Source organism: Acipenser ruthenus, chromosome 11, assembly GCF_902713425.1.
Source record: "Acipenser ruthenus chromosome 11, fAciRut3.2 maternal haplotype, whole genome shotgun sequence".
NCBI classification, from domain to species: Eukaryota; Metazoa; Chordata; class Actinopteri; order Acipenseriformes; family Acipenseridae; genus Acipenser; species Acipenser ruthenus.
Genome location: NC_081199.1, coordinates 43,814,840 through 43,842,832, shown reverse-complemented (window position 1 = coordinate 43,842,832; position 27,993 = coordinate 43,814,840). Strand labels below are relative to the sequence as shown.

The 27,993-nt window shown below is 43.8% G+C and overlaps 1 protein-coding gene across 3 annotated transcripts; it reads right to left on the bottom strand.

Moving 5' to 3' along the window:
- Nucleotides 1-346: 346 nt before the first annotated feature.
- Nucleotides 347-27,512, bottom strand: si:dkey-219c10.4 (high affinity cGMP-specific 3',5'-cyclic phosphodiesterase 9A). Of its 3 annotated transcripts, none has more exons than XM_059034112.1 (14): nucleotides 26,936-27,511; nucleotides 18,042-18,203; nucleotides 13,731-13,782; nucleotides 13,281-13,356; nucleotides 11,575-11,720; nucleotides 11,381-11,440; nucleotides 10,274-10,451; nucleotides 9,966-10,088; nucleotides 9,354-9,446; nucleotides 7,996-8,063; nucleotides 7,590-7,692; nucleotides 6,516-6,620; nucleotides 4,859-5,005; nucleotides 347-1,280 (listed from the first exon to the last, which is right to left on the bottom strand). In XM_059034112.1, the coding sequence occupies exons 1-14, from the start codon at nucleotides 27,021-27,023 to the stop codon at nucleotides 1,032-1,034; spliced, it is 1,650 nt and encodes a 549-aa protein (XP_058890095.1). In that variant the 5' UTR covers nucleotides 27,024-27,511; the 3' UTR covers nucleotides 347-1,031. The 3 variants fall into 3 exon arrangements, with proteins under 3 accessions (XP_058890095.1, XP_058890094.1, XP_058890096.1); XM_059034111.1 differs by having other exon boundaries at nucleotides 13,254-13,356; nucleotides 26,936-27,510; XM_059034113.1 differs by lacking the exon at nucleotides 6,516-6,620 and having other exon boundaries at nucleotides 13,254-13,356; nucleotides 26,936-27,512.
- Between the last annotated feature and the right edge of the window lie 481 nt (nucleotides 27,513-27,993).

The window sequence follows — 27,993 nt, the reverse complement described above, 5'->3', positions numbered from 1 at the left end:
ACGTCCACAAGGTGGCAGCATGTTTATGCTGTATTATTTTGGAACGGTAAAGGAGTATAATCTAGTCTAAAATAATAATAATAATAATAATAAAAACCTTGCATGACACTAAGGTACTAATGTGTTACTGATATTGACAAGATTTCAGTTTCATAGAGCAAAATATGTGGATGAAGATAAAATATCTTAATATACCCCCCCCCCCCCCCCCCCCCCAAAAAAAAAACAAACAGCCCAATGTGTTGAAATGTGAACCCTTTCTAAAACCTGTATTGTCTCAGGTAGATACATGTAAATACAGTATAACCATGAACAAGACAAACAAGAGCTCCCGTAATTATGTGGAAAGGGAAATACACCAGTCATTTATTTTCAGTTATTCACATCAATTTTTGTAATATACAAAGAGCAGAAACATCACATGTTTATGGCATTTTACAGAGAACAGCCTTTTAACAATAAATTAACAAAATATTGATTTCGAGGATGAAGTTGTGTTTGGTTTTCAGGTGTATCTCTAACTGTAAACCCCATTACCAACAGTGACCCCTGCTGGCAGAACTTTGTTCCAACTGAAGATTAATGCTATTGGCTTTTGACACGCCAGAGACAGTGTTAATGGGATACCCGGTTGTGTTGAGCTGCCATTGGGTCACTAGAAAGTCTGTGAAAGCTGTTGATCCAATTACATAGAACTGATAGAAATATTATTAATGAGTCATTTAGCAGACACTTTCATCCAAAGCGACTTACAGCGACTAGGGGTGAATTATACATCAACAACTACTGCTGCAGAATCACTTACAATTGAACCTTGGTTTTACATCTCATCTGAAAGACAGAGCACAAGGTTAAGTGACTTGCTCATGGTCACACAGTGAGTCAGTGGCTGAGTCAGGATTAAACTGGGAACCTCCTGGTAACAAGCCCCTTTCTGTAATCACTGGACCACCAAGCCTCCTGAACAGAGCTATGTTAATGCTATTTCTTGTGCTGGTGTGGAGCAGCAGTCAGACAGAGGCTGTTCAATGCTATTTGTTGATGTGTTTTAGGGTGGGTGCTGCCGGTGGTTTAGGTTTGGTGGTGCTGGAACCCCCAGGTTTGGGAAGGTTTCCGTTGGCTGGTTTCTTGGGTTCCAGCTGGCTTGTCGTCATGCTTTTCTCTTTGGCTGCCTTTTCGCTCTGGGCTCGGTTCTGCTTTTCCTTCTTTTCCTTCTCCAGAGCCTTCTCCATCTCTGTGTAGTAATCCAGGGCTTTCCGGACAGGGTCAATAATGTGTTGCTGAAAGACAGTGGCAAGCAAAAAAGAATTCAGTAGCGGCTGCAGGCCAGTGGATTGGTATAATTACTACCATAGAACCTTCATTGTGTGGCAAACACGGGCGTATACTGTGCCAGCACACTGCAAATCAAACACAGGCATATACTGTGCCAGCACACTGCAAATCAAACACAGGCATATACTGTGCCAACACACTGCAAATCAAACACAGGCATATACTGTGCCAGCACACTGCAAATCAAACACAGGCATATACTGTGCAAACACACTGCAAATCAAACACAGGCATATACTGTGCAAACACACTGCAAATCAAACACAGGCATATACTGTGCAAACACACTGCAAATCAAACACAGGCATATACTGTGCCAGCACACTGCAAATCAAACACAGGCATATACTGTGCCAGCACACTGCAAATCAAACACAGGCATATACTGTGCAAACACACTGCAAATCAAACACAGGCATATACTGTGCAAACACACTGCAAATCAAACACAGGCATATACTGTGCCAGCACACTGCAAATCAAGGGAATCCTAGATAAGCTACCACAACAAAAAGCACCCGTGATTGCTTTCTTAAGTGTTCTTTACCCTTGTTATATAATGGCACCCAGCTGCATTAGCATAGCTGTAGGGTTTGTTTTACAGAGGAAATACAAAAGTACACCGCCATAAACCACAATCTGTGACATTACCATGTGCAATCATACAAGGTTGTCGCACAGATGAACACAGGCTGTTTGAAGGAGCTTTACAAAAGCCTTTTGCAATACTCCGAATCATTCTTTTCATTGTTAGTGAGTATAGAAATGGACAGTGCATTCTCCTCTCCACTACAGTACCAGGTGTTCTGAATCATTCTTTTCATTGTTAGTGAGTATAGAAATGGACAGTGCATTCTCCACTCCACTACAGTACCAGGTGTTCTGAGTCATTCTTTTCATTGTCAGTGAGTATAGAAATGGACAGTGCATTCTCCTCTCCACTATAGTACCAGGTGCTACGAGTCATTCTTTTCATTGTCAGTGAGTATAGAAATGGACAGTGCATTCTCCTCTCCACTACAGTACCAGGTGTTCTGAGTCATTCTTTTCATTGTCAGTGAGTATAGAAATGGACAGTGCATTCTCCTCTCCACTATAGTACCAGGTGCTACGAGTCATTCTTTTCATTGTCAGTGAGTATAGAAATGGACAGTGCATTCTCCTCTCCACTACAGTACCAGGTGCTACAAGTCATTCTTTTCATTGTCAGTGAGTATAGAAATGGACAGTGCATTCTCCACTCCACTACAGTACCAGGTGTTCTGAGTCATTCTTTTCATTGTCAGTGAGTATAGAAATGGACAGTGCATTCTCCACTCCACTACAGTACCAGGTGTTCTGAGTCATTCTTTTCATTGTTAGTGAGTATAGAAATGGACAGTGCATTCTCCACTCCACTACAGTACCAGGTGTTCTGAGTCATTCTTTTCATTGTCAGTGAGTATAGAAATGGACAGTGCATTCTCCTCTCCACTACAGTACCAGGTGTTCTGAGTCATTCTTTTCATTGTTAGTGAGTATAGAAATGGACAGTGCATTCTCCACTCCACTACAGTACCAGGTGCTACAAGTCATTCTTTTCATTGTCAGTGAGTATAGAAATGGACAGTGCATTCTCCACTCCACTACAGTACCAGGTGTTCTGAGTCATTCTTTTCATTGTCAGTGAGTATAGAAATGGACAGTGCATTCTCCACTCCACTACAGTACCAGGTGTTCTGAGTCATTCTTTTCATTGTCAGTGAGTATAGAAATGGACAGTGCATTCTCCACTCCACTACAGTACCAGGTGTTCTGAGTCATTCTTTTCATTGTCAGTGAGTATAGAAATGGACAGTGCATTCTCCACTCCACTACAGTACCAGGTGTTCTGAGTCATTCTTTTCATTGTCAGTGAGTATAGAAATGGACAGTGCATTCTCCACTCCACTACAGTACCAGGTGTTCTGAGTCATTCTTTTCATTGTCAGTGAGTATAGAAATGGACAGTGCATTCTCCACTCCACTACAGTACCAGGTGTTCTGAGTCATTCTTTTCATTGTCAGTGAGTATAGAAATGGACAGTGCATTCTCCACTCCACTACAGTACCAGGTGTTCTGAGTCATTCTTTTCATTGTCAGTGAGTATAGAAATGGACAGTGCATTCTCCACTCCACTACAGTACCAGGTGTTCTGAGTCATTCTTTTCATTGTCAGTGAGTATAGAAATGGACAGTGCATTCTCCACTCCACTACAGTACCAGGTGTTCTGAGTCATTCTTTTCATTGTCAGTGAGTATAGAAATGGACAGTGCATTCTCCACTCCACTACAGTACCAGGTGCTACGAGTCATTCTTTTCATTGTCAGTGAGTATAGAAATGGACAGTGCATTCTCCTCTCCACTACAGTACCAGGTGCTACGAGTCATTCTTTTCATTGTCAGTGAGTATAGAAATGGACAGTGCATTCTCCACTCCACTACAGTACCAGGTGCTACGAGTCATTCTTTTCATTGTCAGTGAGTATAGAAATGGACAGTGCATTCTCCTCTCCACTACAGTACCAGGTGCTACGAGTCATTCTTTTCATTGTCAGTGAGTATAGAAATGGACAGTGCATTCTCCACTCCACTACAGTACCAGGTGCTACGAGTCATTCTTTTCATTGTCAGTGAGTATAGAAATGGACAGTGCATTCTCCTCTCCACTACAGTACCAGGTGTTCTGAGTCATTCTTTTCATTGTCAGTGAGTATAGAAATGGACAGTGCATTCTCCTCTCCACTACAGTACCAGGTGCTACGAGTCATTCTTTTCATTGTCAGTGAGTATAGAAATGGACAGTGCATTCTCCTCTCCACTACAGTACCAGGTGCTACGAGTCATTCTTTTCATTGTCAGTGAGTATAGAAATGGACAGTGCATTCTCCTCTCCACTACAGTACCAGGTGTTCTGAGTCATTCTTTTCATTGTCAGTGAGTATAGAAATGGACAGTGCATTCTCCACTCCACTACAGTACCAGGTGTTCTGAGTCATTCTTTTCATTGTCAGTGAGTATAGAAATGGACAGTGCATTCTCCACTCCACTACAGTACCAGGTGTTCTGAGTCATTCTTTTCATTGTCAGTGAGTATAGAAATGGACAGTGCATTCTCCTCTCCACTACAGTACCAGGTGTTCTGAGTCATTCTTTTCATTGTCAGTGAGTATAGAAATGGACAGTGCATTCTCCTCTCCACTACAGTACCAGGTGCTACGAGTCATTCTTTTCATTGTCAGTGAGTATAGAAATGGACAGTGCATTCTCCTCTCCACTACAGTACCAGGTGTTCTGAGTCATTCTTTTCATTGTCAGTGAGTATAGAAATGGACAGTGCATTCTCCTCTCCACTACAGTACCAGGTGCTACGAGTCATTCTTTTCATTGTCAGTGAGTATAGAAATGGACAGTGCATTCTCCTCTCCACTACAGTACCAGGTGCTACGAGTCATTCTTTTCATTGTCAGTGAGTATAGAAATGGACAGTGCATTCTCCTCACCTCCAGGTTAGGGAAGAGGTTAGCGAGCTCCATGAACAGAGGAAACAGGACGAAGCGGATGAATCCGGTCTGAGACGACGGCTTTGTCACTTTATCTCTATCCATAAAGGGAGACACGGGGAGACCTTCCAGTTTCTCCATATCGCTCTGGAACAGAAAAGTAAAATTAATTTCCAGCTGACAGTGTCGGGTCTCGTGCAGCGTGCTGCCAGTCACAGACACTGGCATCATGCCATAGGGAGTGGGTTTGAGTTAAGTGTTTATACAATGTAAAACCAGGCATGCATGCACACATTTAACATGCTGTAATACACACACACATACATAAGAACATAAGAAAGTTTCCAAACGAGAGGAGGCCATTCGGACCATCTCGTTTGGTTGTTAGTAGCTTATTGATCCCAGAATCTCATCAAGCAGCTTCTTCAAGGATCCCAGGGTGTCAGCTTCAACAACATTACTGGGGAGTTGGTTCCAGACCCTCACAATTCTCTGTGTAAAAAGGTGCCTCCTATTTTCTGTTCTGAATGCCCCTTTATCTAATCTCCATTTGTGACCCCTGGTCCTTGTTTCTTTTTTCAGGTCAAAAAAGTCCCCTGGGTCAACACTGTCAATACCTTTTAGGATTTTGAATGCTCGAATCAGATCGCTGCATAATCTTCTTTGTTCAAGACTGAATAGATTCAATTCTTTAAGGCTGTCAGCATATGATATGCCTTTTAAACCCGGAATAATTCTGGTCGCTCTTCTTTGCACTCTTTCTAGAGCAGCGATATCCTTTTTGTAGCGACGTGACCAGAACTGAACACAAATATTCTAGATGAGGTCTTACTAATGCATTGTAAAGTTTTAACATTACTTCCCTTGATTTCAATTCAACACTTTTCACTATATATCCGAGCATCTTGCTGGCCTTTTTATATCTTCCCCACATTGTCTAGATTAAGACATTTCTGAGTCAACATAAACTCCTAGGTCTTTTTCACAGATTCCTTCTTCAATTTCAGTATCTCCCATATGGTATTTGTAATGCACATTTGTATTGCCTGCATGCAGTACCTTACACTTTTCTCTATTAAATGTCATTTGCCATGTGTCTGCCCAGTTCTGAATGCTCTCTAGATCATTTTGAATGACCTTTGCTGCTGCAACAGTGTTTGCCACTCCTCCTATTTTTGTGTCGTCTGCAAATTTAACAAGTTTGCTTACTATACCAGAATCTAAGTCATTAATGTAGATTAGGAAGCGCAGAGGACCTAATACTGATCCAGACTAGCACATGCACATTGCACCCCCAGAGAGAGAAACAAGCAGTCCTTCAAAATCAGACGGCTTCACAGTGTATCACACTGTCAACGTGCAAAACGAAACTGTGTACACTTCAAATGTGATCTTTCCCTAGCCTGCCATTGCTTTCACTGTATAGCTTACTGTACAGTCAGTCTTACTGTATTAATACCGTTTAGATATTCTAGTTACTGCAAACATTTACAAAAACCAGCCGGGTAAAATATGGACGTGTGTGTCCTGCTTGTCGCCAGCACCAGTAAAAGACAAGTTTTCTTTTTACTTAGTGGATCGTCTAGCCTCTTTAAGAGAATCATCTATTATGTACTGTAGTGCGAGCCTGATTCAGTGAGTATGTATTGAGGGTTACCTGGTTAAAAAACTCTTGGAGCAAGCAGTCTAGCCATGGTTCTGCAACATCCATGGGGCGGGCTTCATTGGAGATATCACTCACTTTGATCATTGTCATCATGAGCTGCAGAGTTAAAACAACAGCAGCTCAGTCTGGCAGTGCACTCTCAGACTCCAAGCACTTCAGAAGCACTGTCTATGCATGCAGAATGTCTTCTATTGGCATGGTTTGGAAGATGTGCCCTACTGTATTGAAGATGGCACAGATTTAGAACCTGGTGAAGTGTTCTCTTGGAAAAGGAAAGGTATAAAGAGCTGCTCTACTGGTCCTGGCAGCTCATTATTAAATGGTGATGAAAGGACATTAACTACAGAATGTCCTTTATACAAGTGTCCCACAGTAAAAGCATAGCAAGGTGTAATAAAGCATAGAGCATGGTAAAGTATAGGTAAGCATTATAAAGAATAGCAAGGTATGCTAAAGCATATTAATAAACAGGTCTTTCCAGGGTACACTATGGTAAATGCATATTGCAACCATGGAAAAGCATGGGGAAACTACACAAAGACAGTGGGAGTTGTAGCCATCCTCTATCTATTGCAGGAGTCCTTGAGTTAGCTCTTTTGTATTAACATGAGCGTTTGTCTGATCTGAAATGTTAAAGAGGGAATAGAGCTCAGCCCAACCTCTTACCTTTGTGATCTTTGTGAAGATCTCACATTATCTTTGTGTTGACTCACATTATCTTTGTGATAACTCTCATTATCTTTGTGATAACTCTCATTATCTTTGAGATAACTCACATTATCTTTGAGATCTTTGTGATAACTCACATTATCTTTGTGATAACTCACATTATCTTTGAGATCTTTGTGATAACTCACATTATCTTTGTGATAACTCTCATTATCTTTGAGATCTTTGTGATAACTCACATTATCTTTGTGATAACTCACATTATCTTTGTGATAACTCACATTATCTTTGTGATAACTCACATTATCTTTGTGGTAACTCACATTATCTTTGTGATAACTCACATTATCTTTGAGATCTTTGTGATAACTCACATTATCTTTTGTGGTAACTCACTTTATCTTTGTGATCTTTGTTGCTGAAGTCGAACACTGGCAGGATGGATTTGAACTGGTTTAGGATCTCATTGTGTCTGGTCATGTCTGTAGCTAGAATGCACCTGCAGAGGAAAGGGAAAACACAGTGATCTGGACCGGGAGTGCTGCATTGGCCTGCGTGTTGCAGCAGAGCTGGGGAAGAAGAGATCCAGCTTGGGATAGTTCATCTGATTGGGCTTGGAGTCCAGTGGAGACTCCCCAGACCGAGCCCTTGCCTGCAGTTCAGTACGTTGGTAAGACCTGCTGCTTTGCTTTGGAGGCTTGGCAGTGGAAACAGAGGCAGCTCGCTGATCCTCTCACTCCTCCTGGGGTGCAGCTGTGAGGCAGCATTTGAAATTGGGCAGGAAAAGAAAGTGCAAACTTACTTGATCATCCCCTCTCTAATCCTTTTGTACTGCTCTGTAGTCAGATTTCGAAAAATGTTGTTTTCCGGCTGTGAATATATAAAACAAGCTATGTGACATGGTAGGTTTTATTCTTTAAAACCCAACTGTGATATAATTGTAAATTGTATCATCAAAAGCTATTATGGAAAAAAAAAAACATAATAATTATATTCTATTATATGTGTGTGTGTGTGTGTGTGTGTGTGTGTGTGTGTGTGTGTGTATATAATACATACAGTGCTCCCTTGCTACAAGGCTCTTGGTTATAACTCGCCTTGGATATAACGCTCCTACAGCATGTCCCCCAATTCCCTATACTAGTGATTCATGCAATATTTCTACAGTAAATACAGTACTGGTGTTGTTCAAACTGTAAACAACTTCTCAGTCTAATACTTCTGTTTGTGTGTCTCCCTTTTGATACAGTATCTGAACTGAAGAAAAGCTGCGCTGGCACTTTATAACACAGACATCTTATTCAGCATTCGTTTTATAACGAAATAAATAATAGGCCTTTTACGTGGTTATCTTTCCTAATGTGTTTACTTTTTTTCCTGCGGGAGGAGCTGCGGCTTTCTCCGGGAGACGAGACGAGACGCTTCCGCCCCGCTCCGACAGCTGAACCTGGGGCGAGCCCCTTCCCTCTTCCCCTCGCCCGACCCGCTCTCCTTCTCGCACTTGGTTTGTTTGTCTGTCGCTTCGAACTGAACTCCCGACCGCCGTTTAGCCAGGCTATTTCTAGTTTAAAAACTGCTGATTAAAATGATCCACGAGTGGGAATATTACCTTTTTTTTTTGTAAAAATATATAGTGTTGATTACACGGTGCTTTATGCATGGTTAATTCACAGAATGTTACATTTTTGCTTCACTATATGTGCATTATAGAGAGGGAGTTATTTCAGTCAGACGTGCGTTATGTGTCCTGCGGCGCCCCCCACCCCCTCCCCCATTTATAACGCTCTTCAGTTATAACGCTCATATTGTGTGTGTCCCGAGACCAGCGTTATAGCGAGGGAGCACTGTATATAATATATATGTATACTGTGTGTGTGTGTGTGTGTGTATATATGTATGTGTAGATGGTTTTTTTTTTTTTTTTTACAGTTTCTACAGTTTTTGCTCACACAGGTTTGTCATATTGCAGCTCTAAAACAGAAACCATGCTTACTGGATAGACCTGTTCTAGAATATCCACTGGCTTCAAATGCTGCAGATTCTTGTCTGGCTCTGTCAGTGCAGGCCTGCCTTTAGACAGTATCAGACATGATGACTGCACCTCGCCCTGTCAATCTAGGAAGTGGCTGCCGAATGCCTAAAACATTTTCTTTTTTTTACCTTTTCAAGGATTTCGAAAGCCACGGCACAGTGATGGTTTTCTAAGGGAGAGATATCGTTGTACCTCAGCGCCAGTTCTGTACGAGCATTGATCTGAAAGACATGGGACACATTTCAGGGAAAACCCTAACATGACGAAGCATGGGGCTGTACAGCAGCAGGAGGAGGAGGAGGTGGATTACAGCATTAGTGCTGCTTCATTGCTATTCCACAAATAAAAGTGCTGAGGCTGGTATATCACAAAATAATAGCAATGTCAGCTGAGATATTACATGGATGGAAATAAGACTCCCAATGCATAGCACTTCCATCCGTTCCAGGTTTTATATGAGCTGGATTAGCCATAGTGTATAGGTAACACGCTCAGGTGCGTCTTACTAAACTCCTAGTAAAGTGCTAGGAAAACCATGCAACGGGAGTCTTTATTTCCATCCCTGTAATATTAACCAGAAATCCTCGGTGCAGGAGATGCAGGAGATAGCAGTGCAGTCCAGGTACGATTTACAAGCAATGAGGTCAGCCTGACTGTGGGTTCCGCTCCATGCCACATGCTTTAGGAGCTCTGCAGTGTATAATATGGATAATAAATACAGGGTCACTGGGATTACTTACCTGATATGCATTGTTGTATCCTGTGTGGTCTAGATCATGGCAAACAGCTGATGTTAACATAGTTAAGAGATCAATTTCATCTATTTTACTCCGGAGGTCGGTCAACCAGATCAAACCGTACATCTAGGAGCAAAGAAAAGAACCAGGTCACAGTCACGACTATACGTTTTCCACCAGTATAACACCATGGCATATACAGAGCCAGCTGAGCTGTATCAATCGGGTTCGTGTGGCTCAGCCCAACCACCCCACATGGGCCGATTCTTCTCTTATCGGCGTTTGAAAAGCCAGAGCCGTGCTTCACTTGCCATCTGAGTGACGCAGAAGCAGTGGTTGAAGTTGTGGAAGGGAATGTTGTTGTAGTGCTTGTACACCTCGTAGAGGAACTGCTGCAGCACCTCCAGTTCAATGTGGAACGTGGTGATGAAGTCCAGGTCTGTGTACATCAACTGCAGCAGCACCATGATCTCAGCATCTTCCCACTGCCTGCAATGACAGCAGCAACACGGCTAGATAATGACAGCAGCAACACGGCTGTATAATCGTTTAGAAAGCATGGGAAATGACATGAGAAGATCACAGGTCTCCTTCAGCCAAATTGAACAGGACATCCGGTGTCAGGTGATATATTGTAATTCCTACCACTCGATGGTTAAGTATTCCATTGGTAATTACAATGATATAAAACATTTTGCATTTGCCTTTAGAAAACCCACACATCCCTGGCCCCCGGATCCTCTTCATTTCTCTGAGATGATTTAATATTAAAGAGCGATATGCAGCCTTTTAACTTCTGAACATGTAAAGATTCACCATCTGCACCTTTTACATATTAATATCAGATTTCCATTCAGATAAAAAGAATAAATTACCCCTGGGCTCTCCATACAGTGTTTTTAAGCAGGGCTGTTGTTTCAGAGGGTCTGTTTGATTTTCACATGCATGCAGCAGGTGCAGACTCCACTCTCATTCCGTGCTGAGATCCTGCAGGCCAGCCAGACAATGGCTCGAGAGCTCCCTTAAACAAATCCTCCTTCCTGTGGCTCAGCGTTAACACCCTGCAGCAGTCAGCTATTGAATGGGGTTTAGATACTTGTCTGTGATCTTTACAGTGCGCCTGTGTTTGATATGGGAAGGCAGCAGTTTAACAAAAACGGAAATGCTGGCTTTTAGTACAGTGTTCCCCAGAAGATTAATAATAAGAAGAAACCGTTTAGAAGGATAATGCCATGGTGTGACATTGCACTGAACTTTACAGTGCGCTGGTGTTCATTATTTATAAATATCCTACACGACAGAGCTGTCTCCATGCTGAACAGGGACTTTCAGGAGGAAGCTTGGATCTGCTCCACACTGACCAGTACCAGGACCCATTAGAAGTTTAATATACAATCAGATGAGACAGTCTGTCTTACCAGTTATCAAATGTAGGTGTCTTCAGGTACTGCCTGACCTCCTCTGTGACTTCCAGGGTGCTGCAGAAAATCACACACACACACACACAGTGAGGAGTAGTTATCTGCCCTCCGTCCCCCCCAGTTTGTACATGATGCATGTCAATGCATTTTTAAAGATGCTTATTAGTGGATCCTAAAGTTTGTTTTTTAACCTCATCTGCAGGAAGTTCTCCCGGACGCGCTCGCACTCCTCTCTGGTTTTCCGGAGCGCTCTCTTGTGATAGAAGGGAGACGGCTTGTGTGTCCCTGTGGAGGAGAGCTCCTTGAACAGCCCCAGCCAGCTCAGGTGCTCGACGCTCTGCAGAGACAGCAATGAGAGAATTCATCTACACGGGGGCAGAGGAGACCCTGTCCTAATGGTCTAAAGAGACATACACTCAGTAGATCCCCCTAACCTCATGGATGTCTTTGTACTCGCGAAGGCCCTGTCCCACCTGTGCATTCCTACATGCTTAGCATCCTGCAGCTTGCTTTCAAGGGGGCTATGGATTGGGAACTGCTGACTGCAATGCATATCATCAGTAGGGTTAGTGAAGTTTGAACAGATGCTGTGAGCACACTGGAGAATGCCGTGGCTCTGCACAGCTGCAAGGGAAACAGTTTGCTACTCAAGATAAGGAACATGACTGACCTTCATTGGAACACTGCTGGCACAAAGAGAAACTAAGTTAGCGAAAACAAGATTTAGCTTCACACACACACACACACACACACACACAAACACACAAACACACATTCACACACACACACACACACACACACACAAACACACAAACACACATTCACACACACACACACACACACACACACACACACACACACACACACACAAACACACAAACACACATTCACACACACACACACACACACACACACACACACACACACACACACACACACACACACACAAACACACATTCACACACACACACACACACGTTCCGGCAAGATATGACAGGCATTTGAGAAGCATTCAAGACCCTCCATGAACACACAGCAGCACCGTGTCCGATGCCCTCACAATTCCTGTTAATAAACTAGCGGCCTCATTATTGTGTCTAATGATAATGATTATGCTGTAAAAGTCTGGCTTTTGATTATTGAAAATCAATAAAGGAAACTTGTTATATTCTGCTTACATCTTTGTTACGTGCGCTTCTTCACACCCAATACGTACTTCGTTTAGTTTCCTTCCACACTGCTATGAAATACACAGTGACAGTGCAGTACACTGGACAGGACTACAGTCTGTTTGTACTGAGAGCTCCAGTTCTGTTCAGACTCTACCAGTGCAGTACACTGGACAGGACTGCAGTCTGTTTGTACTGAGAGCTCCAGTTCTGTTCAGACTCTACCAGTGCAGTACACTGGACAGGACTGCAGTCTGTTTGTACTGAGAGCTCCAGTTCTGTTCAGACTCTACCAGTGCAGTACACTGGACAGGACTGCAGTCTGTTTGTACTGAGAGCTCCAGTTCTGTTCAGACTCTACCAGTGCAGTACACTGGACAGGACTGCAGTCTGTTTGTACTGAGAGCTCCAGTTCTGTTCAGACTCTACCAGTGCAGTACACTGGACAGGACTGCAGTCTGTTTGTACTGAGAGCTCCAGTTCTGTTCAGACTCTACCAGTGCAGTACACTGGACAGGACTGCAGTCTGTTTGTACTGAGAGCTCCAGTTCTGTTCAGACTCTACCAGTGCAGTACACTGGACAGGACTGAAGTCTGTTTGTACTGAGAGCTCCAGTTCTGTTCAGACTCTACCAGTGCAGTACACTGGACAGGACTGAAGTCTGTTTGTACTGAGAGCTCCAGTTCTGTTCAGACTCTACCTCCAGTTTCTCCCTAAATGATTCCACCTGGTTCTTCATTTCATACACAATGGAAGGAGTTTCTCCAGCTTCACCCAGAATCTTCTTCTCCAAGCTCTGTAACCTGATGAAAGAGCACACAGTAAGCACGTCTTTCTGAATCTACTTCTCCAAGCTCTGTAACCTGATGAAAGGGCACACAGTAAGCACGTCTTTCTGAATCTACTTCTCCAAGCTCTGTAACCTGATGAAAGAGCACACAGTAAGCACGTCTTTCTGAATCTACTTCTCCAAGCTCTGTAACCTGATGAAAGAGCCACACTCATTTCAGTATGAAAGTTCATGAGAAAATGTTCCAGAATGGATTATGCCGGTGTGTCTCCCGTTAGATTCAGATTGCTCCATGCACTATATAGAGTATACCATTTCTTAACTTGCTCTCCTTGCCCCAATTAAGGGGGCTTACCATTGAAGGTTGTATTTCTACTTCAGACTCACCTTTTTTCCATGACAGAAAGGTCAAACCCCAAAGCCACTGCCAACTCGGACCCTGCAATAGATTAACAAGTACAGATGGTCTGTCCTGGGTAACACTTTCCATGAATTGTCTCTAATTACTGTGTATTTGCATAGCAGTAACTTAGGAAATCCAGGTGCACTTACACATAATTCCAATGTTATTATGCATAGTTACAATGTACTTAATGTGTACATCTTTTTGCATGATATATGCATGATATAACCCTGTCTCTAACCCTAACCCTTTTCTGATTAAATTGTCTACTTACATATATCATGAAAAAGAAAGTGACATTTCTCTGACCTGAATAACAAGGCAAGCTTATGTAAGCTCTGAAAATCAAATGGAAAATGAGGGGGTTTTAATCATTAATATTGATTGTTTTATGAGAAATGAGTTGGATGTGCTACAGATGGTGGAAATGGAAGTTAACATGGTTTTACAGTATATTGCTAATGACCTGTGCTGTAACTATATTACCTACATTACCTGTCTCTTGTGCTGTGGTAGAGCATGCTGTCTGAGCCCTGTCTCTTGTGCTGTGGTAGAGCATGCTGTCTGAGCCCTGTCTCTTGTGCTGTGGTAGAGCATGCTGTCTGAGCCCTGTCTCTTGTGCTGTGGTAGAGCATGCTGTCTGAGCCCTGTCTCTTGTGCTGTGGTAGAGCATGCTGTCTGAGCCCTGTCTCTTGTGCTGTGGTAGAGCATGCTGTCTGAGCCCTGTCTCTTGTGCTGTGGTAGAGCATGCTGTCTGAGCCCTGTCTCTTGTGCTGTGGTAGAGCGTGCTGTCTGAGCCCTGTCTCTTGTGCTGTGGTAGAACATGCTGTCTGAGCCCTGTCTCTTGTGCTGTGGTAGAGCGTGCTGTCTGAGCCCTGTCTCTTGTGCTGTGGTAGAGCATGCTGTCTGAGCCCTGTCTCTTGTGCTGTGGTAGAGCGTGCTGTCTGAGCCCTGTCTCTTGTGCTGTGGTAGAGCGTGCTGTCTGAGCCCTGTCTCTTGTGCTGTGGTAGAGCATGCTGTCTGAGCCCTGTCTCTTGTGCTGTGGTAGAGCGTGCTGTCTGAGCCCTGTCTCTTGTGCTGTGGTAGAGCGTGCTGTCTGAGCCCTGTCTCTTGTGCTGTGGTAGAGCATGCTGTCTGAGCCCTGTCTCTTGTGCTGTGGTAGAACATACTGTCTGAGCCCTGTCTCTTGTGCTGTGGTAGAACATACTGTCTGAGCCCTGTCTCTTGTGCTGTGGTAGAGCATGCTGTCTGAGCCCTGTCTCTTGTGCTGTGGTAGAACATGCTGTCTGAGCCCTGTCTCTTGTGCTGTGGTAGAACATGCTGTCTGAGCCCTGTCTCTTGTGCTGTGGTAGAACATGCTGTCTGAGCCCTGTCTCTTGTGCTGTGGTAGAACGTGCTGTCTGAGCCCTGTCTCTTGTGCTGTGGTAGAGCGTGCTGTCTGAGCCCTGTCTCTTGTGCTGTGGTAGAACGTGCTGTCTGAGCCCTGTCTCTTGTGCTGTGGTAGAACATACTGTCTGAGCCCTGTCTCTTGTGCTGTGGTAGAACATACTGTCTGAGCCCTGTCTCTTGTGCTGTGGTAGAACGTGCTGTCTGAGCCCTGTCTCTTGTGCTGTGGTAGAACATACTGTCTGAGCCCTGTCTCTTGTGCTGTGGTAGAACATACTGTCTGAGCCCTGTCTCTTGTGCTGTGGTAGAACATACTGTCTGAGCCCTGTCTCTTGTGCTGTGGTAGAACATACTGTCTGAGCCCTGTCTCTTGTGCTGTGGTAGAACGTGCTGTCTGAGCCCTGTCTCTTGTGCTGTGGTAGAACATACTGTCTGAGCCCTGTCTCTTGTGCTGTGGTAGAACATACTGTCTGAGCCCTGTCTCTTGTGCTGTGGTAGAACATGCTGTCTGAGCCCTGTCTCTTGTGCTGTGGTAGAACGTGCTGTCTGAGCCCTGTCTCTTGTGCTGTGGTAGAACATACTGTCTGAGCCCTGTCTCTTGTGCTGTGGTAGAGCATGCTGTCTGAGCCCTGTCTCTTGTGCTGTGGTAGAACGTGCTGTCTGAGCCCTGTCTCTTGTGCTGTGGTAGAACATACTGTCTGAGCCCTGTCTCTTGTGCTGTGGTAGAACGTGCTGTCTGAGCCCTGTCTCTTGTGCTGTGGTAGAACATACTGTCTGAGCCCTGTCTCTTGTGCTGTGGTAGAACATGCTGTCTGAGCCCTGTCTCTTGTGCTGTGGTAGAACGTGCTGTCTGAGCCCTGTCTCTTGTGCTGTGGTAGAGCATGCTGTCTGAGCCCTGTCTCTTGTGCTGTGGTAGAACGTGCTGTCTGAGCCCTGTCTCTTGTGCTGTGGTAGAACATGCTGTCTGAGCCCTGTCTCTTGTGCTGTGGTAGAACATGCTGTCTGAGCCCTGTCTCTTGTGCTGTGGTAGAACGTGCTGTCTGAGCCCTGTCTCTTGTGCTGTGGTAGAGCATGCTGTCTGAGCCCTGTCTCTTGTGCTGTGGTAGAACATGCTGTCTGAGCCCTGTCTCTTGTGCTGTGGTAGAACGTGCTGTCTGAGCCCTGTCTCTTGTGCTGTCGTAGAGCATGCTGTCTGAGCCCTGTCTCTTGTGCTGTGGTAGAACATACTGTCTGAGCCCTGTCTCTTGTGCTGTGGTAGAACATACTGTCTGAGCCCTGTCTCTTGTGCTGTGGTAGAACGTGCTCTCTGAGCCCTGTCTCTTGTGCTGTGGTAGAGCATGCTGTCTGAGCCCTGTCTCTTGTGCTGTGGTAGAGCATGCTGTCTGAGCCCTGTCTCTTGTGCTGTGGTAGAGCGTGCTGTCTGAGCCCTGTCTCTTGTGCTGTGGTAGAGCATGCTGTCTGAGCCCTGTCTCTTGTGCTGTGGTAGAACGTGCTGTCTGAGCCCTGTCTCTTGTGCTGTGGTAGAACGTGCTGTCTGAGCCCTGTCTCTTGTGCTGTGGTAGAACATACTGTCTGAGCCCTGTCTCTTGTGCTGTGGTAGAACGTGCTCTCTGAGCCCTGTCTCTTGTGCTGTGGTAGAGCATGCTGTCTGAGCCCTGTCTCTTGTGCTGTGGTAGAACGTGCTGTCTGAGCCCTGTCTCTTGTGCTGTGGTAGAGCATGCTGTCTGAGCCCTGTCTCTTGTGCTGTGGTAGAACATACTGTCTGAGCCCTGTCTCTTGTGCTGTGGTAGAACATGCTGTCTGAGCCCTGTCTCTTGTGCTGTGGTAGAGCATGCTGTCTGAGCCCTGTCTCTTGTGCTGTGGTAGAGCATGCTGTCTGAGCCCTGTCTCTTGTGCTGTGGTAGAGCATGCTGTCTGAGCCCTGTCTCTTGTGCTGTGGTAGAACATGCTGTCTGAGCCCTGTCTCTTGTGCTGTGGTAGAACATGCTGTCTGAGCCCTGTCTCTTGTGCTGTGGTAGAACATGCTGTCTGAGCCCTGTCTCTTGTGCTGTGGTAGAACGTGCTGTCTGAGCCCTGTCTCTTGTGCTGTGGTAGAGCATGCTGTCTGAGCCCTGTCTCTTGTGCTGTGGTAGAACATACTGTCTGAGCCCTGTCTCTTGTGCTGTGGTAGAACATACTGTCTGAGCCCTGTCTCTTGTGCTGTGGTAGAACATGCTGTCTGAGCCCTGTCTCTTGTGCTGTGGTAGAGCATGCTGTCTGAGCCCTGTCTCTTGTGCTGTGGTAGAGCATGCTGTCTGAGCCCTGTCTCTTGTGCTGTGGTAGAGCATGCTGTCTGAGCCCTGTCTCTTGTGCTGTGGTAGAGCATGCTGTCTGAGCCCTGTCTCTTGTGCTGTGGTAGAACGTGCTGTCTGAGCCCTGTCTCTTGTGCTGTGGTAGAACGTGCTGTCTGAGCCCTGTCTCTTGTGCTGTGGTAGAGCATGCTGTCTGAGCCCTGTCTCTTGTGCTGTGGTAGAACATACTGTCTGAGCCCTGTCTCTTGTGCTGTGGTAGAACGTGCTGTCTGAGCCCTGTCTCTTGTGCTGTGGTAGAACGTGCTGTCTGAGCCCTGTCTCTTGTGCTGTGGTAGAACATACTGTCTGAGCCCTGTCTCTTGTGCTGTGGTAGAACATGCTGTCTGAGCCCTGTCTCTTGTGCTGTGGTAGAACGTGCTGTCTGAGCCCTGTCTCTTGTGCTGTGGTAGAACATACTGTCTGAGCCCTGTCTCTTGTGCTGTGGTAGAACGTGCTGTCTGAGCCCTGTCTCTTGTGCTGTGGTAGAACATACTGTCTGAGCCCTGTCTCTTGTGCTGTGGTAGAACGTGCTGTCTGAGCCCTGTCTCTTGTGCTGTGGTAGAGCGTACTGCCCTTTACCTAAAGGCTCACTGTTGCAATCAGCAGCAACTACTTCCAGCTTGTAGCGACTCTGAGGACTGTTGGGCTCCAGCTTCGGTGAGATGTTGATAATGTTTCCTTTCGTGTTGTACAGCTTTAGGATATCATGGGGTCCTGCCTCTGCTGCAGCTCGGAACAAGTCTAACAAGAATAAAATAAAATAAAAGAAATCCACTGAACAGTATCTATAGAATACGGTAGAGGACGCTGTGCAATACATGCTGATGTCCACTCCACGAGAGGTCAGTGCGGAGTCAAAGGGGGTGAAAACCAGCTTGTATCTGACACAGCAACCTGGACTGCAGCCGTGATAATATACAGTTACATTAGAATACACAGCAATCTGGACTGCATCTGTGATAATACACATTTACATTAGAATACACAAACCATACAGCTTATTTTATTGTGGAGTCATTTCATCTAAAACAAACCATCTGACACCAAAACATTCCTGTTCGTTCCTTTGGAGTCAGAAAAGGCAGAACTACTGCAGTAGTTGTTCCAATAAACAGCCTTCAATCCCCTGGAGCCAGTGCGTTCTTCTGATGTGCTCCTCGTCTGTAGAACTCTTCCTTTTGACATTTGGCAGGTTGAAACATTTAGATCAGCTGTATAGACCCTGGGGTCTCTTAACATGAAGTTCTTGCTATTGCTGCTGTTCCCATGCTGTAATCCCTAGGCAGGCAATCCTCCCTTGAACATGCATTCTCAATTGTTAGGATGCACTTTACTATAGCACATTCTGGAAATGCAGATATCCCTTTGAAGTGACAAGAGTTTCCAGCCCTCATTAATTAGTGCACCAGAACATGAAAATGAGGTCTTGTTATTCCTTTGATATTTACATATCAGCGTTTTGTTTCCCTCTGTTACACAAACACAAAATGCATTACATGAATTTGTAGTTTACATGAAGGTTTAGAAGCTGTTAAGGAATGTTAAGGAATGTGAATTATCATTTTGTTTTGAGTACAGAAGAAAAGAGCACTCTCTGCTCCCTCACCATAGAAAATAATCATCACCCCCTCATTGAGGGACAGGAAAGATCTACAGCAGTACAGCCCATTCAACACTGAGACAGCAAACGCTTCTACAGGAATTACTATAGAAAATAATCATCGCCCCCTCATTGAGGGACAGGAATGATCTACAGCAGTACAGCCCATTCAACACTGAGACAGCAAACGCTTCTACAGGAATTACTATAGAAAATAATCATCACCCCCTCATTGAGGGACAGGAATGATCTACAGCAGTACAGCCCATTCAACACTGAGACAGCAAACGCTTCTACAGGAATTTTATATTGAAACTGTCACAGGATTGCCATTTTCAGTTAAAGAAATGTGATTAGCTTCTATTTGAGCAGCTTCACTTGATATGCATTTTCCACCTTGCTTTCCCCCACAGTAATGGCATATATTATATACACAGTGCCTTGCATAAGTATTCAACCCCCTTGGACTTTTCCACATTTTGTAGTGTTACAACCTGGAATTAAAATGGATTTAATTAGGATTTTTTGTCACTGATCTACACAAAATAGTCCATAATGTCGAAATGGGGAAAAAAATTTACATATTTTTCAAAATTATTTACAAATAAAAAACTGAAAAGTCTTGATTGCATAAATATTCACCACCTTTGCTGTGACACCCCTAAATAAGCTCTGGTGCAACCAATTGCCTTCAGAAGTCACATAATTAGTTGAATGGAGTCCACCTGTGTGCAGTTAAAGTGTCAAATGATCTCAGATTAAATACACCTGTTTCTGGAAGGCCCCAGAGTTTGTTAGAGAGCATATCTAAACAAACAGCATCATGAAGACCAAGGAGCTATCAAAACAAGTCCGGGATAAAGTTCTGGAGAAGCACCAATCAGGGTTGGGTTATAAAAAAATATCCCAAACTTTGAACATCCCCCGGAGCACCGTTAAACCCATTATTAAAAAATGGAAAGAATATAGCACAACCGCGATTCTGCCTAGAGAAGGCTGTCCACCAAAACTCAATGACCAGGTAAGAAGGACATTAGTCAGAGAAGCAACCAAGAGGCCAATGGTAACTCTGAAGGCGCTGGAGAGATCCACAGCTGAGATGGGAGAAACCGTCCATGGGACAACTATAACCCGGACGCTCCACAAAGCAGGGCTTTATGGAAGAGTGGCGAGAAGAAAGCCATTGCTGAAAAAAACCCATATCAAATCCTGTTTGGATTTTGCCAGAAGGCATGTGGGAGACACAGCAAACATGTGGAAAAAGGTTCTCTGGTCTGATGAGACCAACATTGAACTTTTTGGCCTTAGCGCAAAACGCTATGTGTGGAGCAAAGCCAACACTGCTCATCACCCTGAGAACACCATCCCCACAGTGAAGCATGGTGGTGGCAGCATCGTGTTATGGGGATGCTTTTCATCGGCAGGGACTGGGAAACTGGACAGGATTGAGGGCAAGACGGATGGAGCCAAATACAGGGAAATTCCAGAGGAAAACCTGTTTCAGTCTGCAAGAGACCTGGGACTGGGGTGGAGGTTCACCTTCCAGCAGGACAATGACCCTAAACACACAGCCAAAGCTACACTGGAGTGGTTTAAAAACAAGAACCTGAATGTTTTAGAATGGCCCAGTCAAAGCCCAGACCTCAATCCGATTGAAAATCTGTGGCAAGACTTGAAAATTGCTGTTCACCAACGGTCCCCATCCAACTTGACAGAGCTTGAGCAATTTTGCCAAGAAGAATGGGCAAAAATTGCAGGATCCAGATGTGCAAAGCTGGTAGAGACTTACTCAAAAAAACTCACAGCTGTAATTGCTGCCAAAGATGCTTCTACCAAGTATTGACTCAGGGGGGTGAATACTTATGCAACCAACAAATGTCTTTTTTTTTGTTTAATTAACTTTTGTGTCACAATAAAAAATATTTTGCACCTCCAAAGTGTTAAGTATGTTGTGTAAATCAAATGGTAAAAATCCCAATTAAATCCATTTTAATTCCAGGTTGTAACACTACAAAATGTAGAAAAGTCCAAGGGGGGGTGAATACTTATGCAAGGCACTGTAATCTATATAATTATATATATATATATATATATATATAGTAACTCTGACCATTTGTTGGTACCCTTGAAGCTACAAATACCTTATAACATGTGACTGCAAATATTCATCAATGGAATAAACATTAAGATTGTGCTCTTTTTTTTATTAAATAGGGTTAACTATCCTTAAACCCTACACACTTCTTTTCATGTCGCTTCAGCTGCAGTAAGACACAATTAGCTGAAGTAGAGTAATGCTGTCTCCCATCACTACGCTGTCTTGTGTAAGATGAGCTGCAGCAGAGAGTAATGCTGTCTCCCATTACTACGCTGTCCTGTGTAAGCTCTACAATGGCTTTTCATTATTTTCTGAAAGTACCCTCCTGGGGTTCAAAGGCTCGCCACTACAGGCTTCCTACTAATGAGCTAAACCCCTTCAAACAGCTCCTTCGAGCCAATTACTGTTTCAAATTGGCTCAAAACTAATGAGACAAAAAGGAACCAGCGGAACAAATAAATTGACATCATCTTCTCTGAAGATGGCAAGGACTGTGGGGTTGCTCTGGTGTATTGGTGCTGCATTACTGTGCCTCTATCTGAATTCACATTTGCACCAGATCTAGATGCTGGTAAACGCACGCCCAAGATAACTGCCAGAAACTTACAAGTAGTTCTAGGGGTAAAGCAGTACAATAGAGGTTTCTAAATATCACATATTAAAATGGGTTTGTGTGCATGAAGCATGTGTTTTGATTCGTGTATTCTGGAAGCCACTGTAACTGTCAAGCTTTCTATAATTCAAGGCATGCAGCTCCATCCTGGATCATTTCAGCATTCGCAACAGAACCTCCTCATAGAAATATACTGAACATCCAAAACAAAAGTGCAAAGAAAAAGAAAAAAAAAGTGTCCATGATGCAAGTTTACTTAGAAACAACTCTGTAACCCTTGTATTTGCGATTGTATATCGGATACACACTCATGTTCTCCCTGGTCCCTGTAAACAAGCCTGGTTCACACGGCTCATTTGTATATCGATACACATTCATGTTCTCTTTGCAGTCCCTGTCAACAAGCCTGGTTCACATGGCTTGCAGTCTGTCATGAATCATCCATACAAGGCAGCTACTTCTGTTGAATGTTCCATTACGTAGCCCTGAGTAAATAAACAGCGATAGAGAACCGCCAGGAACACACAACTCATTACCAGGAAGATGAGGGCTGCACTTCGAACAGACACGTGTTTAATTCAATGCACTGTACATCATAACAACAACAATACTGCATTGATAATGAAGGAGGTCTTCCTACTAGCAGCTATAAATGATCCCCTTACGAACCACAAACAGCACATGTCCTGCACTGCAATATGTAGGCTATATATAGCGAAACCTATTCTAGCTATCAGTAGGGACCGAGTAGTTCCATTTAGCAGAAACCCTTTAGTAGATAATGATAAGGACTCTTACGGGATAAAAGAGTTGTGTTTTTAATAGGAACTGTGTTTGCTATGCTTCAGATCAATATTTGATGTTAGCAGTTTGCAACACACTGTACTGTGATGTTTTTGTGTTAGCAGTTTGCAACACACTGTACTGTGATGTTTTTGTGTTAGCAGTTTGCAACACACTGTACTGTGATGTTTTTGTGTTAGCAGTTTGCAACACACTGTACTGTGATGTTTTTGTGTTAGCAGTTTGCAACACACTGTACTGTGATATTTTTGTGTTAGCAGTTTGCAACACACTGTACTGTGATGTTTTTGGGGACAACACTGATCTGAAGTGACAAGTCTGCCGGATCTGTGATCTTTCCCGAATAAAAACTTTTTTTTTTCCCCTCAAGGAATCTGACAGTAAAATAAATGTCACTGCCATGGTTGATTCAAGCTGGGAACATGGGGTCCCCTTTGCAGCAATTACAACAGCTAGCCTTGAGGTGTCACTGCATGCTGAGAGAATCCCAATGGTAAATAAACACACAATGCTTTTTCATGTCCATCCCCAACAACATGTCTTTGTAGAGGGGTCTAATGCAGTACTGTACAGGGATGTTTGTAGTATCCTACAGTGTTTGATGAGATTCTCTTTGTTTAATTATCTGAGCAACATGAGAGCGCTGCCATGAACACATCCGGTCTGTGCATGTAAAGAAAACGAAAGGTTTAATAAAAACAGAAGAATGAGAAGAGGCCACCAGCTCTGTTCTTAATTGCAATGTGATCAGCCAAGGCTTCAGTTTCCTAGTGCTGCAGTGCCACTATTACACATAGTGACTTTGGCTTATTTTGGAGATTAGCTGAATGAGGACAACCTTATTTGTGTTGTATTACAAGAAACCTTCCTCTACTGTAAAATATATATCTATCTATTATAGGGCTGTCAGTTAATCGCAGTTAACTTCTGTGATTAACACATTACTTTGTTGGGAGATTAATTGTTTTAATGCACATTAATCTCACTCCTCTGTCTTGTCCCTCTCAGCATACGGTAATTCATTTCCTGCGGCACCATTTTAATACACTCGAGTGCATGCCAGGATTGAGTGACATCATCGTTTGAATATAAAATTCGTCACGGAAACGCATTAAGTAGCAAGCACTCAAACTGAAGGACTTGTGAATGGGAAGTTTTTTTTTATTATTTGTATTTCTTATGGCTCACTTGATAGAAAGAGGGTTATTTGTATCTACTGTCAAAGTAAGTTCCAGGATGACAGAAGTGCATCTAGTCTGCTGTAGCACCTCCGTTCTAAACGTGTTTCACTTCTCAAAATAGACTCTAGTAGTTCTGCTGCAGACATCAACAATACAACAACAAATGAAACCCATCAGTTTCGACACAGTACTTTTAGAAATTCAGGATCGCAGAGTGCAGATCCACCAGCATGGGAATATATTCACTGCAGAGTGCAGATCCACCAGCATGGGAATATATTCCCTGCGCAGTGCAGATCCACCAGCATGGGAATATATTCACTGCAGAGTGCAGATCCACCAGCATGGGAATATATTCCATGCAGAGTGCAGATCCACCAGCATGGGAATATATTCACTGCAGAGTGCAGATCCACCAGCATGGGAATATATTCCCTGCAGAGTGCAGATCCACCAGCATGGGAATATATTCCCTGCGCAGTGCAGATCCACCAGCATGGGAATATATTCCCTGCGCAGTGCAGATCCACCAGCATGGGAATATATTCACTGCAGAGTGCAGATCCACCAGCATGGGAATATATTCCCTGCAGAGTGCAGATCCACCAGCATGGGAATATATTCCCTGCGCAGTGCAGATCCACCAGCATGGGAATATATTCCCTGCGCAGTGCAGATCCACCAGCATGGGAATATATTCCATGCAGAGTGCAGATCCACCAGCATGGGAATATATTCCATGCAGAGTGCAGATCCACCAGCATGGGAATATATTCCATGCAGAGTGCAGATCCACCAGCATGGGAATATATTCCCTGCGCAGTGCAGATCCACCAGCATGGGAATATATTCCCTGCAGAGTGCAGATCCACCAGCATCGGAATATATTCCCTGCGCAGTGCAGATCCACCAGCATGGGAATATATTCCCTGCGCAGTGCAGATCCACCAGCATGGGAATATATTCACTGCAGAGTGCAGATCCACCAGCATGGGAATATATTCTATGCAGAGTGCAGATCCACCAGCATGGGAATATATTCCATGCAGAGTGCAGATCCACCAGCATGGGAATATATTCCATGCAGAGTGCAGATCCACCAGCATGGGAATATATTCCCTGCGCAGTGCAGATCCACCAGCATGGGAATATATTCCCTGCGCAGTGCAGATCCACCAGCATGGGAATATATTCCCTGCGCAGTGCAGATCCACCAGCATGGGAATATATTCCCTGCGCAGTGCAGATCCACCAGCATGGGAATATATTCCCTGCAGAGTGCAGATCCACCAGCATGGGAATATATTCCCTGCGCAGTGCAGATCCACCAGCATGGGAATATATTCCCTGCGCAGTGCAGATCCACCAGCATGGGAATATATTCCCTGCGCAGTGCAGATCCACCAGCATGGGAATATATTCCCTGCGCAGTGCAGATCCACCAGCATGGGAATATATTCCCTGCGCAGTGCAGATCCACCAGCATGGGAATATATTCCCTGCAGAGTGCAGATCCACCAGCATGGGAATATATTCCCTGCGCAGTGCAGATCCACCAGCATGGGAATATATTCCATGCAGAGTGCAGATCCACCAGCATGGGAATATATTCCCTGCAGAGTGTCTTCTTCTCCAATGTAATAACAGTATATAATATCCTGGAACCGGCTATATATTCATTCATTAATACACAATGCTGTTTTCATTGCATCGGGAGACCTTTCTAAACTGATTGTGGCAGTTTTCAACATGGCAAACGGCTGCGTTCGTTTATATAAAGCCCCATGTTTCATGAACCCATTTTCCACATTTTCACGCACAGGCTGTGCTGACTGCACGTTGAATAAGGACTCGTGTGTTCCACTTGTTGTTTCCTCGTGTCTGAATTAAGATGAGAAACATCTAGACCAGTACAGAAGCTCGCCTCATCTGTTGTTTGTCTTCAAGTACATTCTGTTAAAGAAAGGCCTGTCAGAAACACCTGGGACTCTCTTCTCCGCAATACTCAGGAAGGACGGGTAACGGACAGGCGATGCAAACATGCTAGTGACAGCTACCCTGTTTGCATTGCAGTGGAGCATTTTAAAGTGAATTATTTGAATTTTCTCTTTAACTATATTGTTATGATAACTTAGTTTCATTTTGTTTACCGCAAAAGCCAAGTCTAAATGCAACGCATCACATTACATAAATACAGCTTTGTTGTGATTTTATCAAAGAAAAATGCATGTGGTACTTAATGGGTTAAAGAAGTCAACCAGCACACAATAAGCCCGACTCTGCCATCGACACGCGCACACACACACTCTATAGACGTCTTTACCAAACCAGCTGCTGTGGTTGCTAGGTGCTCTATCTAATAAGATTAAGATTGGGTTTGCTGTTTGCCTGTTATGGTAGTGTATGTAGCCTTTTAAAAAATGCTTTTGTTCCCCTGATACAGCCCTTCTCAGCAGAACGGACACGAACAGCAGCTCAGAGCTGTTTCTATAAAAAGCAGTTGAGTTTGCAGCTCTTTGATCTGTACAGAACGTAGCTTCAGTATCATGTCTAAGGGTGGGCGATCAATATGCAAATGATGCTGTACAACAAAAGCTGGTTCAGCGAGTTCTTAACAGAGACTCAATGAACTTGGAGTTGTAGTTATTTATTTGTATCTGTTTAAGGTAATCCTAGCTCAGTGTACATCTCAAAGCATAAATTGGAATAAAATCACGCGTACCAGTGTATAGGGTTATTACTATTTTTTTTATACTGTATTAATTTTACAATGTATTCGTATTTTCTTATATTTTGCGTGTTTACTTTTTGTAATGATCAGATTCATTATCATTCAATGCAATAGGTCCGTGGTCGGTGAAGATGTCTGGGTACAGTACTGCTGTAAATGCTTTGCCCACTGTTGAGAAAGGTGCTTCGGATAAGAAAACAGAAATGTATCCCTGAGCTCACCTGAAGTCACTGGACAGCAACGTTAAGAACACTGCAAAACATAAGCGAGCGTCTTAACCACTTAGCAAGAGAGTCGGGCTCGTCTGCATTCGTGTTTTTAACCTCATCTCACCTCACCTCACCGACAGCAACACTGCCCGTTACGTTACACATGTTTACCATGCCATACAGCACGGAATAAAGTTACGTGCCGTTTAAAAAAAACAAGTAATAACCCTCCCCTACCTTTAACATCTTGAGCAGGACAGTCCGCTGGGAACTCCGCCTGTTCGGGTCTTCCGTTCACTGTAACGTATATTACTTTTGATGTCATTTTTTAGAAACAAGTGTCAGAAAATCTCATAAGATCTGGCACCTGTACTGTACTTCGCAAACATTGAGACATAGATGAGATGGTCATTATAAAAACAACAGCAGCTTTGCCGTACTCAGCTTCCGTCCGTCCGTCCCTCTCCCTCTCCCTCTCCCTCTCCCTCTCCCTCTCTCCATCACACACGATTCTAATTACTGCTCAGTTCCCTGAAGTGTTTAGTTATTATGAATCACAGTTCAACAGTGTCCAATAACTGAAACATGTGCACTGTAGTCGCCCTACAGCACTCATGAACACACGCTTCTGTAATATTCATTTTACAAGTACAAGTACAAGTGTAAGTGTGTGTGTATCATGAGGGCTTCTAGTTTTCGGGTTTTATTTTTGATCACGTGATGTCCCTTTAAACATATTTTGAGCCGATTCGCTTTCTTAATCAAACACTAATTACCAAAGGAAGCTGTTTCTTTTTACCCTCACATTTTGATTGAGTTCACAATCGATGTGCATTGACCTCACCTGATTCTATCTGAACCTGCATTTCATTCTGGCTCTAATCGCCGAATTCAGCTTATTATTATTATTATTATTATTATTATTATTATTATTAATTTCTTAGCAGACGCCATTATCCAGCGCGACTTACAGTCGTAAACAAAAATACATTTCAAGAATCACAGTACAAGTAATAATACAATTAAGAGCAAGATAAATACAATGACTTTAGTTCTAGCAAGTACAAGTATATGACAAACTACGATTCAATAACGGAGCAGATCACAGTGTCAGTGATAGTTGCATCAGGATATAATTAAAAATACAAAATACTACAGATTAAATAACACTTGTGACAGATTACAGTACTCTAAAGTACAGGATTAATTTCCACTGCGTTAGTTTCTAGTAGTGTGTCGTTAATTTAAACAATTTGGTATTCAGTTAAGGCTTAACAACTATTAGGCTAATTAAG

Excerpts from the sequence above, each read along its gene's own strand:
- si:dkey-219c10.4 (XM_059034111.1), bottom strand. The coding sequence starts at position 27,023 with ATGACATCAAAAGTAATATACGTTACAGTGAACGGAAGACCCGAACAG. Across the intron at positions 10,452-11,380 it reads ACACCTACATTTGATAACTG|GCAGTGGGAAGATGCTGAGA; the intron begins GTAAGACAGACT and ends CTGTCATTGCAG. Across the intron at positions 10,089-10,273 it reads GCTTCTGCGTCACTCAGATG|ATGTACGGTTTGATCTGGTT; the intron begins GCAAGTGAAGCA and ends CTTTGCTCCTAG.